This window comes from Calypte anna, chromosome 26 (genome assembly GCF_003957555.1).
Source record: "Calypte anna isolate BGI_N300 chromosome 26, bCalAnn1_v1.p, whole genome shotgun sequence".
NCBI lineage: Eukaryota > Metazoa > Chordata > Aves > Apodiformes > Trochilidae > Calypte > Calypte anna.
In genome coordinates, this window is record NC_044271.1 from 3,164,180 (window position 1) to 3,181,385 (window position 17,206).

General features: G+C 52.4%; 1 protein-coding gene across 1 annotated transcript; it reads right to left on the minus strand.

Moving 5' to 3' along the window:
* Window positions 1–5,371: 5,371 nt before the first annotated feature.
* RBM15 (RNA binding motif protein 15) lies at window positions 5,372–8,407 on the minus strand. The gene is given in 5 exon segments (XM_030465572.1): window positions 5,372–5,484; window positions 5,486–5,908; window positions 5,910–6,161; window positions 6,163–6,408; window positions 6,410–8,407. Coding segments are annotated over 5 exon segments (2,886 nt in total). The 5' UTR covers window positions 8,354–8,407; the 3' UTR covers window positions 5,372–5,463.
* Between the last annotated feature and the right edge of the window lie 8,799 nt (window positions 8,408–17,206).

The window sequence follows — 17,206 nt, forward strand, 5'->3', positions numbered from 1 at the left end:
GCACATCCGAGGCGTGTGGAACCATTTTGCTTCACAAACAGGTCAAAATAAGGCACTGAGGACACCAAAGCAAAGGTTTTTTAAATGACTGACTCTAGCTCTCGGGAACTCTTCACCATTCAGCACTAAACCCATAACTGCTGAAAAGCCCCTGGAGATGGAGGAGTGCCCTCGCTTGTCTCGGGAAAGGCTTTATTAACAGCATTTAAAACACTCTTAAAGACTCATTTCTCTTTTTTTTTTTTCTTTTGGCAATTTGGTGCAAAGGTGGGGTTTTTTTGTGTTTTGTTTTTGTTTTTTTTTTAACGTGCACGATTCAAAGCAATTTCAACCTCTTCCTTCGAACTTAAGAAACCAAAAAATGAATCAAAACTAAAGCCAAATGCGTTGGGTGAACAAAACAAATCACGAAACATAAAATTCAGGAAACTCCAGCTCTTCCAACCAGCGAAGCCCCAAACGTCTACACCGTCCTGAGAGGCAGGGTGGGTAGTCCCCTGCTCCTTGCATGCCAGCATCAGCACCGCTGCCTTGTCAAGATGAGGAGTAAAGCAGCAAGTGACCCCCATTTTTCACCGCAAGCAGAATGGAGGAAGGGGTCACACAGCAAGACAACCAGATTTCTTCTGATTTTGGTACACCAGGCTGTTCAATGCGAAAGGTGTCGGTTTTCCCTGCTTCTTGCTCACAGACCACAACTATCAGCTCAAAACCTTGAACAGCAGCAGCCAGCAACCCCCTCTCCGCCGCAAACCAAGGGGTCAAAACGTTTGTCGTCAATTCATTTCCAGGCAGAAAAACCATTTTCCTCAAAAGAAACAATTTATTTAGAATGAAACAAAATCAGCTCAACTGTGAGCGCATGTTTGAGTGACAGCTACTTTTAAGCTGTGTGAGCCATAAAAAGGGTATTCCTTTACTTTTCCAGCAATCTTGTGTACACAGCACAAAGCAAAGAGGTCATTTTTTTTCCACTTAAAACACGGGCATTGGCATCACAATAGCAGATACACAACTTTTTTTTTTTTTTTTTAAAGCTGCCATTTTAGTAAAATGCACAAGTACTAAACAGATAAGCTTTCTTCCATCAGGAGGCCCATGTAAATTCCACATAAGCCACAGCTTCTCTTCCCAAAGGTCCATTAGAGCTTGGTATCCCATGCTGTTGTCTTCTTGCAGTCCACCAGCTTTGCTTGCAGGAGGAAAGAAAATGTTATTTCAATATAAAGGTATACAACAGATCTGGTTGGTTTGTTTTCCCCTCCTAACATTATACAGATGAACGTGAAGAGCTACAAGGCCTTTCTGAATATTCTACTTGGCCTTCAAAAAGCACCAATCCTACCCACGGGCACAAAACCTTGAAATGAAGTCACCTTCTCTGTATAGATGGATAAAAAGTAGTGCAGGGATTCTTTTTGGACCAAGGTTAAACTAGGCTTATAGTACTGATGATTATTCAACTATCAGTAACACTTAATGGGACGCATGGCAATAATTCACCCGGAGGAAAACCAACTGAATTCTTGACAATTCAGTTGCCTTTCCTCAAAGACTCTTTCCTGAAGGCAACCTCTCAACAGAAACATGAAATGTAGTGTAACACATCTCTCTTCCGTTCTCATTTTGCTGCATAAAGCAAATGGCAGACAACTCCAATAGAAAAGGTCAAAGCAAAGACACACCTCAGTTGTTCAAAGTAATATTCCTCAGCCACCATTTTCCACACAATCAAAACTGCATGAATTGAATATTCCATTAACCAATCTCTGAACCACAGGGTGTGCTTTAAACCAAATACAAAAATCATCTCATCATTCGCTTATAAATCATGGGGATAGCTGTCCTTCTGTGCTATCTGCAGAAAGTAATTTAAATGAAAAAAAAAAGGGGGGAGGGGGAAGACAAAGGGGAAAGAACCCCAAAAGCTCTACAGTCACATGGCAAACATTTCTTGCACTCTTGTTTTGCTCAACAGGAGCACAGGAGACTCCCCAGAAGAGCTGTCCTCAACACTGTTTTGTTTTTGTTTTCTTAAAGCCAGGAACTATGATTTTCCAAGCTGTTTTTCCCTGAGTCCTCAGAGTTTTTTAAAACCTGCCTTCACAATTTCAATTCACTCCTTCCCTCATTAATACTTAAGGCCTTTCCACCTCCAGTTACCATCAACCTGATGGTTCCTCAACCGATGCAAGAAATGGAAAACTTTCTCCACCCACCACCAGGGGCTGAGCAAGTTGTCACCAAAACACTTCTAACATCCTTGTACAAAAAGAAGAGGGTAAGATTGCTCTGCCTGGCACAGAACACCCTCCTCTCTCTTTGTGATGCTTATAAGGATGTGTTGGTTATTTGTAATCCAGGAAGCTGAAAGCTCTGGAGTTGAGGGTAACCTCAGTGTTCACACCACTGCCCCAGTGAACAGCAGAGCAGTGACTAGACAGGAACAAACAAAGCCACTGGCCGGTAGCCAAGGAAGTTATGTAAAGTTTCCAATTTAAAAAATAATAATAATAAAACCCAACAACAACAATAACAACAACAAAAAAAAGACCAGCCCCACCAACTAAAATCTTAAACAAAACTATGAGTCATTTGAGGTTCTTTCCCCAAAGCATAAAGCCCAACCGTGAAATTATTTAGGAAAGGGACATCCCTTTTTTTTTTCCCCCACTAAATTCAACAAAACTCATGAAATATCTGAAACGTCAGCTGCACACAACAGGAGAAGAATACTGAGCTCTCAATCATGCCAAAGACAATGGGAGAGCTGAAGTCTGCTACCTCTGCTTTGCTCTCTACAGAAGGGGTAGCACACAGACTTCAGCCCTGGCCAAGGTGACTTTTAGTGGACAGTTACTCAAGCTCCAGAGCCTCTGAGAAAAGCACAGCCTGAGCCTTGATGGCAGCACAGGAACTTAAGTGCCAGCAAAAAGAAACAAACCCAAAATATTGCCAGTCCAAGTATGGTTTGACATTAAGAACCCTCAAAGGGTGTTAAAATCCTTGCTTACAAAACAGAGCAGCAACCACAAATAAACCAGCTTTAAAGAAGCAGGTACTCCATTAAATAAGGAACCAGAAAACCTGGAGTCACATACAGCCTTGCTATTACCCTCCAGTGCAGCACAATTCTGACTCCTGAAAGCCCATGCACGTAGAATCACTGCTATATTACAAGGAAAAAGAAAATTAAAAAAAATATGGAATTGCAGCCAGGATGCTCTTTTGCAAAAAGATTCCCACACCAAGTTTGCTCTGACAAGCCATGTCAACACCACATTTTATGGGTCTTAAAACCAGGTGCCTGCTGCCTATCTGCAGAACAAACACTGCTCTCAGCAAGGTGAAGTCGTTGGATACAGATATTAGTGCTTCTGTGGCCTTTTTTAGTTTAGGGCAGATTTGAATTCCCAGTGGCTCAAATTTCTTTCCTTTCAAAGGCTTGCAAATGACTGGTGTTGAAGAGTTTTCACTCCCTCCAAAACGTGAGCAGCACCTCCTGTGAGTTGGCAGCAGTGCTGGTTACCTGCTGAGACACAACAGGCACCTGGTCGAATGAAAATCAAGATATTCTTTGCCAACAAGTGGTGAAGACACTGCATCTTTTCAAAATTTTGCGTTATTGGTGTCATTTCTCCAAAATTCTCCTTGTTAATAGGAAGATGAAGAGCTGCATTCTGCCATGTCACATTCACACACCGAAGGACAACAATCAGAAATCCTGGATTTTCCCCCAAACACTGAAGAGCATTAAATGAGGCCTGTAGGTTTCCATTGGGAAGAAAAAGTAGCTAATAAAAGCCAAAGCTGTTTGGAAGATTTGGAAAATTCAAGCCCACTGAACCCAAAGCTCTCTCCAACTGAGTGCAGCAGCAAGGAGCAACATGTCCATTGCCCACATTTCTGAAAACATGGCTAAGTGCAAGGTTATGTTGTGGTTAAGTGCAAGGTTACAAATTTGTACAGAGTTATGACAGATACACACTTCATTTGAAAAGCTGGCTGCAACATCCTTTGGGTTCTTAAACCAAACAACAGGATTTAGATCCCATCTTCCCTCCCAATGATTAGCAAGGTGGCCCAAGACAGCTAGAGAAAAATGCCCCAGAGTAGGAAGGAAGAGGGAGGGGGGAAGTTCTTTGAACTGTTTCTTTCTAGAATCCCGGGAACAAAAAAATCTGCATCTGTGTTTGTTAATACTTTTCTGAGATGCTAAAACCACTTTACTCTAGATGCCTTTAAAAAGTTAACATCATGTAATGCCCACTGTACTGTACCTGAAAAGCCCCTAGCAGACAGCAGCTTCTTGCTATTAACAAAGAGGTAAAACGTTAATGAGAACTTTCATGTAATTAAATTATCACAGAATTAAAAACCATCTCTGGAGAGTAGCACACTTGCTCAGAGTTTGCACTGTGGAAACCAGACCCCACTGTACCTGCAACTCTTTGAAAAATAATAATAATTATGTAAAAAAAAAAAGCAGTAAAAAGAAAAAACCCAAAATAAACTCTCTGAAAGCACCTCCTTGTTTCTTGCATATCAGGGTAAGCACAAGACATTCATGGTTTGTAACAAAAATCCTCAAGCTATTTACCAAACATTGTCACTGCTACAAACCCAAAGTGCATACATGGATATGACAGAACCCAGAGAAATAGGAGAAATACACTGCTAAAAAAAAAACAAACCAAAAAAGCAAACAAAAAAAAACCCCCATACTTTCAGTGCATGCATTTTGGTGGGGCTGGATGAGAATTACCAAACACCCGAGAAACGGAATTTCAATGTTCTGCAAAGTGTACCCCCGAGCAGGTGCTGGCTCACCTGAAAGAGGCACAACCCTGACCCTGCAGCTCCCCAGGGAGCAGAAGGTGCCAAGGGCTGGGCAGGGGAATTTCCAAGGATCCCCAAAAACTCACAACGCTGCTGACACCAGTCCACTGGTTGGGATGTGGTTTTCCATATAAACAACCGAGTGCTTTAAATCTGGTCTTTTAGGTTTGTGACTCTAGCGAGGACGAGCTATTTTTAAAAATACATGAAATGAAAAAAGGACATGAATCAAAATGAAGAAGATGGGGAGTTTCTTTTCCTCCCCCACCCCTCCCCCAGTTTTTGTGTGGTGGTTTTTTTTTTAATCTTTTCTTTTTTTTTTTTTTTTTTTTTCTATAAACCAAAGCAGGCCTTGCCTCCCTGTGATTCCCACCAATGGGGGACTCTCTGCATCTTCATCACACTATTGGCTAACCAATCTTTCTGGCTTCTAACTTTATAGAAAAAAAAAGATGTAGTAACAGAAAAAAAAATTGGCAGGGGAAAAAAAAATCACCTACAAAGATCTAATTTAAAATTAACAACAGGGCTGGCTAAGGCTGTATCCCATAGCACCTGGCACACGCTGGAGGGGCTGTGCGGAGGAGGAGTCGGTAGGGTTGGGTCTAGAGAAACACCAGAGCCTTAGGAGGCTCCACGGACAATTGATCATGACCAGATAGTCGTCCTCTGATTTGGCCAGGGCCTTGGCCGTGGAGTCCAGAAACTGCTGGGAGAAATCACAGGGTGGAAAAGCGTGCAGGACCCCGCTGTTCTCCTTGTCTTTGTTCCCCCCTACAGGGAGGCTGATCACCCCAGCAGCCTGCTTTTGCTTTAGGTAGGACACCAGATTCCTGAGGGGCCTCTGGGTGGAGGTGGTGGTGGCAGGCTCAGCAGCTCCGGCTGCCGAGCGGTTGTCTGAGGCACCGGGCACAGCCAAGAGGATGGCGTAACCATTGGGCCCCGCCACTTTGATGCGCCGGTTGACCTCGTCCAGCTTGGGCTGGTCCAGGCGAAGACGTTGGGTGATCTTCAGCTGAGCCACTTTCCCACCAGTCGCTCCCTCCACCAGGAGGCTGCTGGCGACGCCCCAGGTCCCCCTGCAGCAGGTGCATGTTAGAGGGGAAGTTGCTGTTCTTCAGCAGAAGCATCCCCTGCCAAGCCAAACACAGCTTGGGGGCTCCCCCGACTTGCGAGGCTCCGTCCTGCTGCTGTTTCTGAGGGGGAGGTTTGAGGCGGGAGCCTCCCCCACCACCTCCCTCCATCGCCCGATCGTCCTTTTTGGAAGGGCTTTTGCATTCCTGCGCGGCAGCGGCCGCGGTCACGGCCCGGTGCTTCCTCTCTCCGCTCGGCGGAATTCTTCCGGTCGCGTTTCTCATTCTGCCCCCGCTCCAGGCTGCCCCGCCGCGATTCCCGCATGGGGGAAGGTCGCTCCAAGAGGAGCAAACGGGAGGAGGAGCGCTCGGGGTCACTGCTGTAACGTTCCCTCCCTCCCAGGAGCTCAGGGCTGCGGTCAGGGGGAGAGGTGGTGGTCAAACAGTGACGCTTGCGGGAGGAAGAACGCTCACTGTCCGGAGAGCGGTCCGAGTGGGCGGCCTCCATCCTCTACCAGCCTCCTTTTCCTAGGCTGCTCCCTACTACTACTACTGCCCAACTCCCTCTCCCCTCGGTCCCGCTCCAAGGACCAACCATCCCGGCGGCGTTCCAAGCTTTCCAGAGGGTCATAGGCAGCTGCCCGGTTACTCCTATCCCGTACAGGGGGCGGAGGGGGCACCCAATCTGTCTCAGGATAAAGGTCTCTGTCACGGTCTCTATAGAGCAAAGGTGGCGTCCTGTCCCGGGCCCCCCGAAGAGGATCAGGTGGGGCTCCCCGGTGAGCCCCAAAAGCAGCCACCTCTGCCACCAGCTCATAATGAGCAGGAGGTGGCAAGGGCAGAGGCTGCAGGTAGGGCTGCTGGTAGCGGTGCTCGGTGTCGGCAAAGTCGACGCGGAGGCGGCGATCGGGGCCCCCCAAAGGGAAACCCCGCATGTGGGTGCAGGCGGCCTGCGCCGCATCCAAGCTCTCGTACTGGATGTAGGCCCAGGAATCCCCTTTGCGGTAATCGATGGTGCGGATGGTGCCAAACCGATCAAACTCCCTGGCCAAGGCAGCAAGGGGCACCCAAGGCCCGAGGCCACCCACCCAGAGCCGGGTAGTCGGCGTGGCTTTCCCATACCCAATCTTGATGGGGTTGCGGAGCAGCACCTTTCCTGACATGGCCAGCTTGGCTCGGTGTGCCATGTCCAGATTTTCAAACTTAAGAAAACCGTAGGTGCTGGTTTGCCCACGCCCCGGCCTTTTGATGTCCACTTCAGTGATGACCCCAAAACGGTCAAAAGCGCGACGTAAATCTGACTCGCTGACGGTGATGTCCAAGTTGCCCAGGAACAAGGTGCGGTTGGCTCTCTGGTCATCCTCAGGACTGATCTCCTCCTCACTGGCAGCTCCAGCACCCCCACCTCCACCACGAAACCCCCCAGCAGCCGCCACCCCAGCCACCCGCTCCAGCCCGTAGGCCGGCCGCACTCGCGCCTCGTAGAAACCCCCGTAGTCCCTCTCCCTCTCCAACTCCCTGGGGAGAGGAGGCGGAGGCGGCAAGCGGCCCAGGGCGAGCTGCTGCAGCCGATAGTCCCGGTAGCCCAGGGCCCCGCCACTCCCAGCAGGTGACAGAGCCCGTTGGGTCGCCCCGGCGGGTGGGTGCCGGACGGCTGCTGCTGCCGCCGCCACCCCGATGGCTGCCGTGCCGTAGGGAGATTCCTTGTCCAGCAAGGCCGGGGAACGGCTGCTCCGGCGTCGACTGCTCCCTGCGCTGCTCCCGACGTAGACGGCCTCGATTTTCAGCGGGCGGTCGTAGAGCACGAGGCGACCCCGGGCATGTTTGGCAGCTCGGGCGTCCTCGGGCCGGCGGAAGTTGACAAAAGCCACGCGCTCGTCGGTAGCGCCGGTGCCGGGAGGGAGGCGGCTGATTTTGACGCTCACGTCTCCGAAACGTTTAAACTCGTGGAAGAGCCCGTCCTCCACTGCCTCGTCACTCAACGCCGAGCCCAGCTCGCTGATCTTCAGCGTCTTGTACTCCCCGCCAACCGACTCAGAGGAGGAGGAGGAGGAAGACGGGGCTGCTGCCGGTGCCCGGGACTCACCCCCGCCGCCGCGGCTGCCGCTACTCCGCGAAGCCTCCGCGGTTTTGCCGCTGCCGTAGCCGTGCCGGCTGCCCCCGCCGCTCGTCACCGCCGCCGTCCCGGCTTCGTACTCGCGGCTGCCGGCGCGGCTGGCCTTGTCGGGGTGAGGCCCACGCCGGCTGCTCCCGCTGTTGCTCTCGTTGGAGGCCGCCGCTCCCGCCGCTTTCCCGCCGCTGCCGTTGGAGCCGCCGGAGCTGCTGGGTTTCTTACTGCTCCGCTCTCCCCGCGCCGACGAGGAGGAGGAGGCCGAGTCCTCACCGCCCCCGCCGCCCCGCGAACGTTTGGCTTTGGCCGGGGAGCGCTCTTTGCCCTTCATGGCGGCGGGCGGCGGGGCCCCCCCCTCCCGCCCCCGGCCCTGCTCCCGCCGGCGATCTCACCGACTGCCCGACCGCCGCGCTCACGCACCCGCCGCCATCTTGGAAGCCGCGGCGGCCGCGGGCCCCGCCTCCTGAGCGCCCATTGGCCGCTGCCTGCCGGCCCGACGCCCTCGTTGGCCGCCGGGAGCGTCACCTGCCCAGCTTCGCCCTAGCCAGGCGGAAGTCCCGCCCATCCTCTCTCTTTGCCCTTGTCGATTGGTCCGTCTGCCTGTCCTTCCGCCGGCCGGCCCCCCGCGCCCACAGGGAGGGGGCGGGCAGAGCCGCCGCCACACGCTCTCCTCGCCGTCCCGCTCGCTGATTGGTCGGTTGGAAAGGCCGCGGCCTCCTGGTTGGAGGCTCCGCGCTGTCACTCGGGAGGGTTGGGCGGCGGGACGAGCTTCTTCCCCGCTCATTGGCCACTGGGGCGAACTCACCTCCTCCTGCTGATTGGTTCCCTCGCCTGCCAGTCTCCACGGCTCCCTCCGAGGCCCCGCCCCGCGCTCCTCCATTGGCCGCTGCCTCAGACGCGGGTTCCCAGCGTCCCTCTCGAGTTCTCGCGAGCCGCTCTCTCCCCTCCCCTTTTCCCCATTGGCCCTTACTGCTCTGCTCTGATTGGCTCAAGCCTACGCCACTCCCGGAGAAGCGCGGGCTGCTGCCTCATCTCCCTGCTCGCTTTATGATTGGGTGAGGAAAATCTCCCCAGGCACCTGATTGGAAGCAGCCAGGTAGCGTGCGGATAGGCTAAAGAGGAGATCAATCATGATGACTCTGATTCTGATTGGTCGAAGCGGCGAAGGGGGCGGTTATCCGGCGGAGATCGCTGTGCGGCCTCGGCTGCGGACTCAGATCGCGCCGGGCTGCGGTGCGGGACGGCACGGAGTTGGAGGGTGGGTGGGTGCTCGCTGGCAGTCTCCTCAGCAAGCGGGGACACGGTATCGGCCGGGGGATGGGCGCCACGGGGGCGGGCACAGCTCTCCTGCAACGAAGAGGAGAAAGGAGTGGAGGGGGAAAGGAGTGTGCGTTCAGGCTGGTCGAGACAGCTCGGCCTGCAGTCTGCTCTGCTCTCCTCCTCTCCGTGTGTGTCCGTACCAAGGAATACACCGAAACACCTCTCTGAGCGGCTGGGGAGGCCCCGCAGGTCCCGGGGTCAACCGGGAGGGCCTGGTTCTCCCCTCACGGGTGTGCGAGAACCCACGGTGGGCACCCGGGCAGGGCTCGGCCCGGCCACCCATCTCCCCGATGCTGCCTCATAGGAGGCTTTCAAACCATTTGCGATGTTCCTCATTTAAAGAGTCACACACACAAAAGTTAGTTCGGCTGCTGTATTTCGTTTCCTTTTGGAAGCGTTCTGCTCGGGAGCTGCTCAGGGAGGGGACAGCTCTGGTTTCCATCTCCCCTCTGGCCAAGGTTTGGAGCTGCTGCAACCTCCGGGCCGGGGAAACCCATGGGCGACTGATCTGGATGGTTTCTGAGGGTCCCACAACTGCTGCCGTGCCCCCCTGTGTTCTCGCTCCTCTTTGCCCCTCTGTTCTGCCTGTATGTAACACAGAATGGAAAAAAAAATGTTCAAAGGGTGAGAAAGCTGTGGCACGGGTGGACCTTGCACCCTAGCACCCTGTAACATCTCCAAAACCCTGTTTCTCCTCTCCCAGCGCTGTGCTGGATAATTCTCTTCCTTCTTTTTGGCCGCCGTTAAAATGCATCGAAATCCAGGAGTACCTGAAGAAGCAAGAAAAAAAATAGACAAACCCAGAATTCTGCAACCACACTGCAGCAGGAAGAACTCCATGGAACCCAGAGCTGCTACAGCCCCCCCTGGGCTGTGCCAGAAGTGGTTTGAAATAAGGAGAGCAGAAAGCACAATGTTCCCTCTCTCTGTGCTTTGGAGAGAAATGTCCCCGCATCTCTGTGTCACCCCAGGGAAACAAGATAGCTCCCCAGGAACGCCCTAATATAACAGAGGGAGGGTTGAATCAGATTGTTGTTGTTTAATAGTCCATTAGACTGCATCCCTCCCTGTCATCTCTTCTGCTTCTGACAGAGACGGTGCACAGAGTCTCCCTGAAATTATGGATGGGTTTTCAGTGGTGGGTAAACAGCTAAGTTCTAAATATAGACCCAAGAGTGATCTAAATTGTGTTGGGAATCTTTGTAGAGTTACTGAAAAACTCAAGATCCTCCTAGATAACAATGCTGGGTTCAACCCAACAGGCAGATCAGAGACAGCCCCAGGTTGATCCAGGAGGTTGGCTCATGTGGATATAATTATCATTAGGTATATGGAAGGCAGATAGAATTAGGTGGATGCGGCTCATCCAGATGAAATGATACCAAGGTATGTGCAGGGCAGCAGAGACGTGGAGTCTGTCAGACAGGCTTAGCACAGCCACTGCTCTGGGTCCTGCTGCTTTCCTGGGAGACACAAGGGAAAGATCAAGCTCAGATCTTTACCCCTACCAAAAAAAAAAAAAAAAAAAAAAAAAAAAAAAAAAAAAAAAAAAGCTATTTAGTCAAGGTCTATTTAGTCATTTTACAGAAATATCTCACCCCTGGGGTTGTCAGAAGGGTTTCTGGGGGCTGGGTTGGAATTGACTGAAGAAGGAGATGCAGCCCACAGCTTTGGGGAGCAGAATATCCCAGTTTCCAGTTAAAAAAACATTACTTTGGTTTGGATCCAATGTACCCACAGGCACCACTCCCTGCCAGCATGTCCCATGAAGCTGAGGAATCCCTCCTCAGCTGGACAAGAGAAGACTCTGGCCAAAACCCCTCTTTTACCATATTTCATCTTCATCTTTGAGGTTATATCTGGTGAAACCTGGTGCAGCTCCACCAGCTTGAGAGGAAATGCATCACTTTAAACAGCTCCTGAAAGAGACTTCTCTCTGCAGAGGTCCGAACCACTTCCTCGCCTTGGGAGAGAAAGACAGAAATTAAAATTTCTCAGCTGATGAGTCATGGCTTAAAAAGACACCTTGGAGAAGCACTGGGCTACATCACCGCAGGGCTGGGCTCTCCTGATGGACATATAACCTGATTTCAGGCCTCCTGACCTGCTCTTTCCAAGGGAGGACTCTTCTCCTTATGGATTTTTACCCCTCAGGATCAGCCAGGGTGGATGTGGAGCAGGCAGCCCCCAGGTGGGTGTGTTTAGGAGGGGGTTTTGGCAGCAGGAAAAGGAAAGCAGCCCTGGAGAAGAGCAGGCTTTGTCAGGCCAGGAGAAGCTCCCCGGGTTCCATAAAGATCTCTCTGCCTGTGCTTATATGGATGTGTATGAATAATTAAACTGCCAGATGGCCCTTGAGCCCCTGGTCTAGATATAAATGTCTAATTACATTTGGTGTCCCTGGTAGTTGGGTACCCAGGTCCCTCGGCTCATCCCAGAGGATACCTGGGTGTCTTAGAACTGAAGAAACGGGCTGCTTTTCCTCCTAAAACCTTCCTCCAGAGGATTTAACCATGCATCTTCATTTCCAAGCCTGCCTGGGGAGCTCAGCCAGGAGGAGGAGGAGGAGAAGCAAAGAAGGAACGATCCCAAAGCTCCACTCCCCGCTGCTCAAAGCCTCACGAGCATCTCAGCTGGGGAGGCGTTTGCTTGTTTGCAGTTTTGCATTCAGCCAAGCTGCTTCTCTTCCTGGAGATGCTCTGGGGTCCCAGCTGGCCAGCACAGCCCTCGAAATACATTAGCTTCACTTAGGAGAGGCCACAAACAGCCCTCCTGGGATGGGAGCTGCCACGCTCTGACCCGGGGAGGAGGAAAAAGCTTCTTCTGAGTGATCGATGCCGTCCTGGTGACGTTCTGCACAGGGGGCCCAGACTTTGGCTGGTAGGAAAAAAAAACACAACCCCCCCCCCCCCCCCCCAAACAAAGAAACAAAAAAAAACACACAAAAAAACCAAAACCAGAAACAACACAAACCTGGACAACCTCCGCCTGCTGGGATGCTGGTGAGGTTTGGCACTGACCCATGAGGCCTCTCAAGGGAAGGCAGGAGGGAGCAGATTTCTTCCTGCAGCTGGCACAGCCACATCCAGCCCTCACCAGGGATGGACTCAAGTTCGAGGTTCCTTACCCTACCCCAGGCCTCTCCTCAGCTTCACTGGTGCCTGAAGCTCCTTTTTCACCCTGGCTCAGCTCTGCCCAAGGGCTTTAGGGCCAGCTTTCCACAAGCAGGGGAAGCCCACCAATCCACCGCATCAATCCCTTTGGAGCATCCTCACAATGAGCAGCCCCGGCCATCCCGGTGCTCCCCAACCTCCTGCCACTCCCTCGGACTAGCCCAGCCCCATCGTGCCGCTGCCCGCAGCCAGTCCCTGTCCTGCTGCCTGCAGAGGGCAGTGGATGCCCAGGAATTCCCGGGGCCTGATCCGGCCCCATTGCTGCAGCCCTGCCCAGGGTCCGGCTCTGCCCCTCCTCACCCCTTCTACGCTCCCTTTTCTTCTCCATTTAATCTTTTTTGTTTGTTTGTATGTTGTGCGGTTTTGTGTTTTGTTGTTTTTTTGTTTTTTTTCTGCACTGTGGGAGGAATGCTGCAGTTTAATAAGTAATGAAGGAATTTATGGAACCATTAGCACGGTGATTGTTGGCTTTCCACCTAATACTCAGAGATTGATGGAGAGGGGAAAATAAACCCCCCAAAGGACAGAGAGGATCCAGGCAGGATGGGGTACTCAGGCTCTCACAGCAGGGTCACATCCCACCCTGTGTCCCAGGGATGGCAGCTACATGGACATCAATCTGTAATTACAAAGATTTGAGGCCCCAGGGACTCTCTGCGCTCTTGGCCTCCTCCCCTCTCCAGTCCCCTGCTGCTCTCATGCTGAGGATTGCCCCACTCAGGATAGTGATGTCCGTGGAGGTACCTGGTTTTGGGTGCTACCACCTGGTAGGGCCCCGTGGCAACTCCAACCAGGATGCAGCCTGAGGGAGCTGTGCACATCCCCAGTGGATTGAATCCCATCCATCTCCAGCCCCTCTGACCCCTGCATGCTGGTGCCTTTGCCTTCCAACCACTCCCTGTGCTCTAAGGAGCCCAGTTCCACCTCTTGCTCCCCTCAGGGACCATTGCACCAAGAGGCAGCAACCTGGTCCAGCATCACCCTGTGCCTTGGTTCCTCTTTCCAAGAGCAGGGAGGGAAATGGAGCTGTCCTGCCAGGAGGAGCAGCCCAGCCCAGAGGGACTCGGTTCTGCTCACTCCAAGCAGACACTGGTGTCTGGAAACACATGAATCTCTGCTCCAGCCATGGCCATGTCACCCCACAGTGACACACTGCTGCCACAGCCAGGACATCACGACTGCAGGAGCTGCGTCCTACCCCATCAGCAGGAGCCCTGGATTTGGCTTGCTGCTCAACTTTGATAGAAAAGACCTTTCTTAGAGACCCAAAAAAGCTCAACACGTGGCTCTATGCAATACAGGAGTGGTTCATGGGCACAGCAGAGTGGCTGAGAGCTCCCCTGCAGCCTTCTGCCCCAGGTACAGGGTGGGATCTCCCCCATCTCCACTCCCAGAACTTCCTTTCCCTCAAAGCTGTGCTTGATCTCCTGGGTTTTTATCAAAAAAACACTGTACATTTGGTGCCTGGAGCTCCCTCAGCCGTGGACTATGAATTCTTGCTAAATATATATTTAAGGGAGTCGTGGGGATATTTTTAAATGACCCCTGAAGCTATTTCTGCTTAATTTCCCCTCACTTCTCCTCTATCTCTCTCCCTCATCTTCTCCACAGAGGACAAGAGCTCATTTTCATCTCTCCTGTCTGGGAGGTGGGGTGCTTGGCTGGCTGAAGGTTAAAAAAAAAAAAAGACTCCAAAAAACCCCAGACCCACAACAAAAGCAGTCACAGGTGAACAAGAAGAGCAGCCAGGGCTGGCCCAGGGCACAACACAGGGGGGTCCATCCCCCCCTCCAGCTTCAGGGTGCTGTTAATCACCAGCCAAGAGCAACCAGGGGGAGATATTCCCCTCTGCAGGCACCTAACAGGGCTTTTAGTCCCCTTGGATATATTAAATTAGATTAAACCTACATTGTCAAGGCAAGGTTCATGGTCTGGGTGCTTTGGGTCAATTTTTAGTCCCTGCTCAAAGGGACATCCCCACAGAGCTCAGCTCCCTGCAAGGAAACTGCAGGTCCATCCCAACCCCCAAAACCCCAATTTGCTTTGTTGTTTCACAGCTTTCCATCTCAGTTTTCCCATCTGACACCAGTGGATGGGAGTTAATGGAGCCCTGGAGTTAATGAGGCCCCTGGTACCTCCTGGCCAGGAGCCACACAAGGAACCCACAGATGGAAGAAGTTATTGTCCAATGTTACCCTCAGGGGAGTGTGTGAGTACACACCTATGGGTTTATCTCACCTAAACAGTGCCCTGAGAGACACAGAAAGGAGTGGAGAGCCCAAGGCTTTGCTGCTGGGGAGGATACAGGGTGTCAGGTTGACCCTTTCATCTCCCCTGCAGTCTGCTGCCCCTTTCTTCTTCCCACTGGTGCCCTTGCTTCATCTTGGACAATCAGCTCATTCATCTTCCCCACAGGTGTGATTTGTCCTTCAAGGTCTGCCCCTCACCCTTCCCATCCCTCCTGGTCACGGACAGTTAAACCCCATTACTGAGCTCCAGACCCCCCTCCTCCCAGCTGCCTCAGTTTGGGCAGTGATGGTTTCAGGCTGGAAGAAGGGAGATGGAGAGGAGATGAGAAGGAGAAATTGTTTGTTGTGAGGGTGCTGAGCCCCTGGTTGCCCCCAGAAGCTGTGGCTGCCCCATCCCTGGCAGTGTTGAAGGCTGGATGGGACTTGGAGCACCCTGGGCTGGGGGAGGGGTCCCTGACCATGGCAGTAGATGATCTTCAAGATCCCTTCCAATCCAAACCAGCCTGGGATTTCTTCGCTGGCCTTGGGGATTCTGCCTGGCTCTTTTGGGTGGGTTGAGTGGGAAACCAGTAGGATTGCCTGCTTCCTTCCAGCAGAAAAGAGGAAAATGCTCCTTGTTTCCTCTCTGGGGCTTCCCCATCCCTGCCTTTCTTCCCAGATTTCTTCACCTGCAACCTACCTTTAGCTTCTTTTGCTATTGTTTCTGGCACTTCCCCTGCTGCTCAGACACCTCCAACCCTTGTGAAGTGCTGACTCACCCTTTGAAATACCAACCAGAGCATGGAGTAACCCAGAAACTGGGAATCCTGGGGAGGAAATGAATCTCTGCCCAAGTCCTACCTCCCCAGAAGCTCCCCAGCCCTTCTGTTCAGGGGCAGGATTTTAACCTGCATCTGCACTTTCCCAGCTGAGCAGCCCCAGAGTCATCCACAAGTGAGATTTAACCATTGAATCCAGCTCATATTTCCCCCCCCCCCCCAGGTTCGTCCAAACTGTCCCCTAAGACAGGAGCATAGATTCAGGAGCAAACTCAGCTCAGAGTCTGACAACACTCAGAGCTTCAGTTTTCCTCCAAATCTCTCCAGAAAGCTTTCAAGAGACACTCAAGTTGCTCTTTCCTCGTGCTCTAATGACCCCAGGGTAGAGGCTGCAGGTCCCCATCACCCTCCTGAGATGCAAGAACCACTCCAGAGCCCTTGGGTGCCTTCACAAACCGAGTTGTGTGAGCTGGGGTAGCCCATTGACACGTTTGGGGTTTGGCACTGAGGTTGTTTCTCACACCTCAGGCAAATGCAGGATGGAGCTGCTGGAAATATTGGCTTGTTGGCTAAAAAAATCTCTCTGAATTCTGGCTGGAAGATGGGACAGAGAAGCTGAGGGTTGGGGGAACTGCATGGCTTACTGTAAAACTCCTTCTCAGACAAGGTCCTTTGAAAGTCCTGGTGCACACTTGGTCCTGGGGATGCTCCAGCAACTCCTGCATCTATATTGCAGCCCAGGGTGGATCTGGGATCCCTCTTGGTTTGGAGCTCACCAGCACGCTGCAGCCTGGCAGACACACTGAGACCAAGGAGAGATGGGGTGAGGTGCCCTGAAATGGCTCTGAGAGGAGGAACCTGACCCCAGGAGATCACTAAGAGGTCAAGAGGAGACCCAACCACATCAAAAAATGTTCCACCAAGTGAGAAATATTGAGTCCCACAACCACAAGATCTAACCACCTTCCTCACCATCCCCAAGAGCTATGAAGATCCACAGAGCTCCTGCTGGAACTGGGACAGCCCTGATTTGTGCCCTCAGACCAGGGGGGAGTGCTGCCAAGAGCTTCTGTGTAGGTTTGCAGCTGCTCTTGGTGCAGGTCCAGGACACCTCAAGCTGCTCCAAGCCAGAGCCCAGGCACGTGGCACAGAGCAGACCCTGACTGCTGGCTCCTGCTGGGCTTCCAGGAATGGGGCAGCAATAGGGATCAGAGAGGCTGAAGGAGGAAACTGGGCAGAGAAAAGGTCTCAGTTACCCAGTTTGAACCCACAAGTCCTTCACACTTCAGCAGAGCTGGAGCACTTGGTGCTGGTGGCCCAGTGGGACAGAGGAGGTCCTCGAGGGCAGACTGGGATTGCTGGAGCCACAGGCTAAGCTGGAACACTGTGCAGCAGGCAGGTTCTTCCCTTGAGTGTAGAAGCATGGGATTGTTGGGATTGGAAAAGACCTTTAAGATCAAATTCAATCCTTCCCCCAGCACTGCCCAGGCCACTCCCACTCCATGTCCCTCATCCACACAGCTCTGAAACCGCTCCAGGGATGATGGGGACTCCAGCCCTGCCCTGGGCATCCTGGGCCAGGCCCTGACAACCCTTTCCAGGGAGAAATTGTTCCCCAGCTCCAATCTGAGGCTGTTTCCTCTCATCCCATCAAATACCAGCACCCATCCCCTTCCCTGCGTGCCCA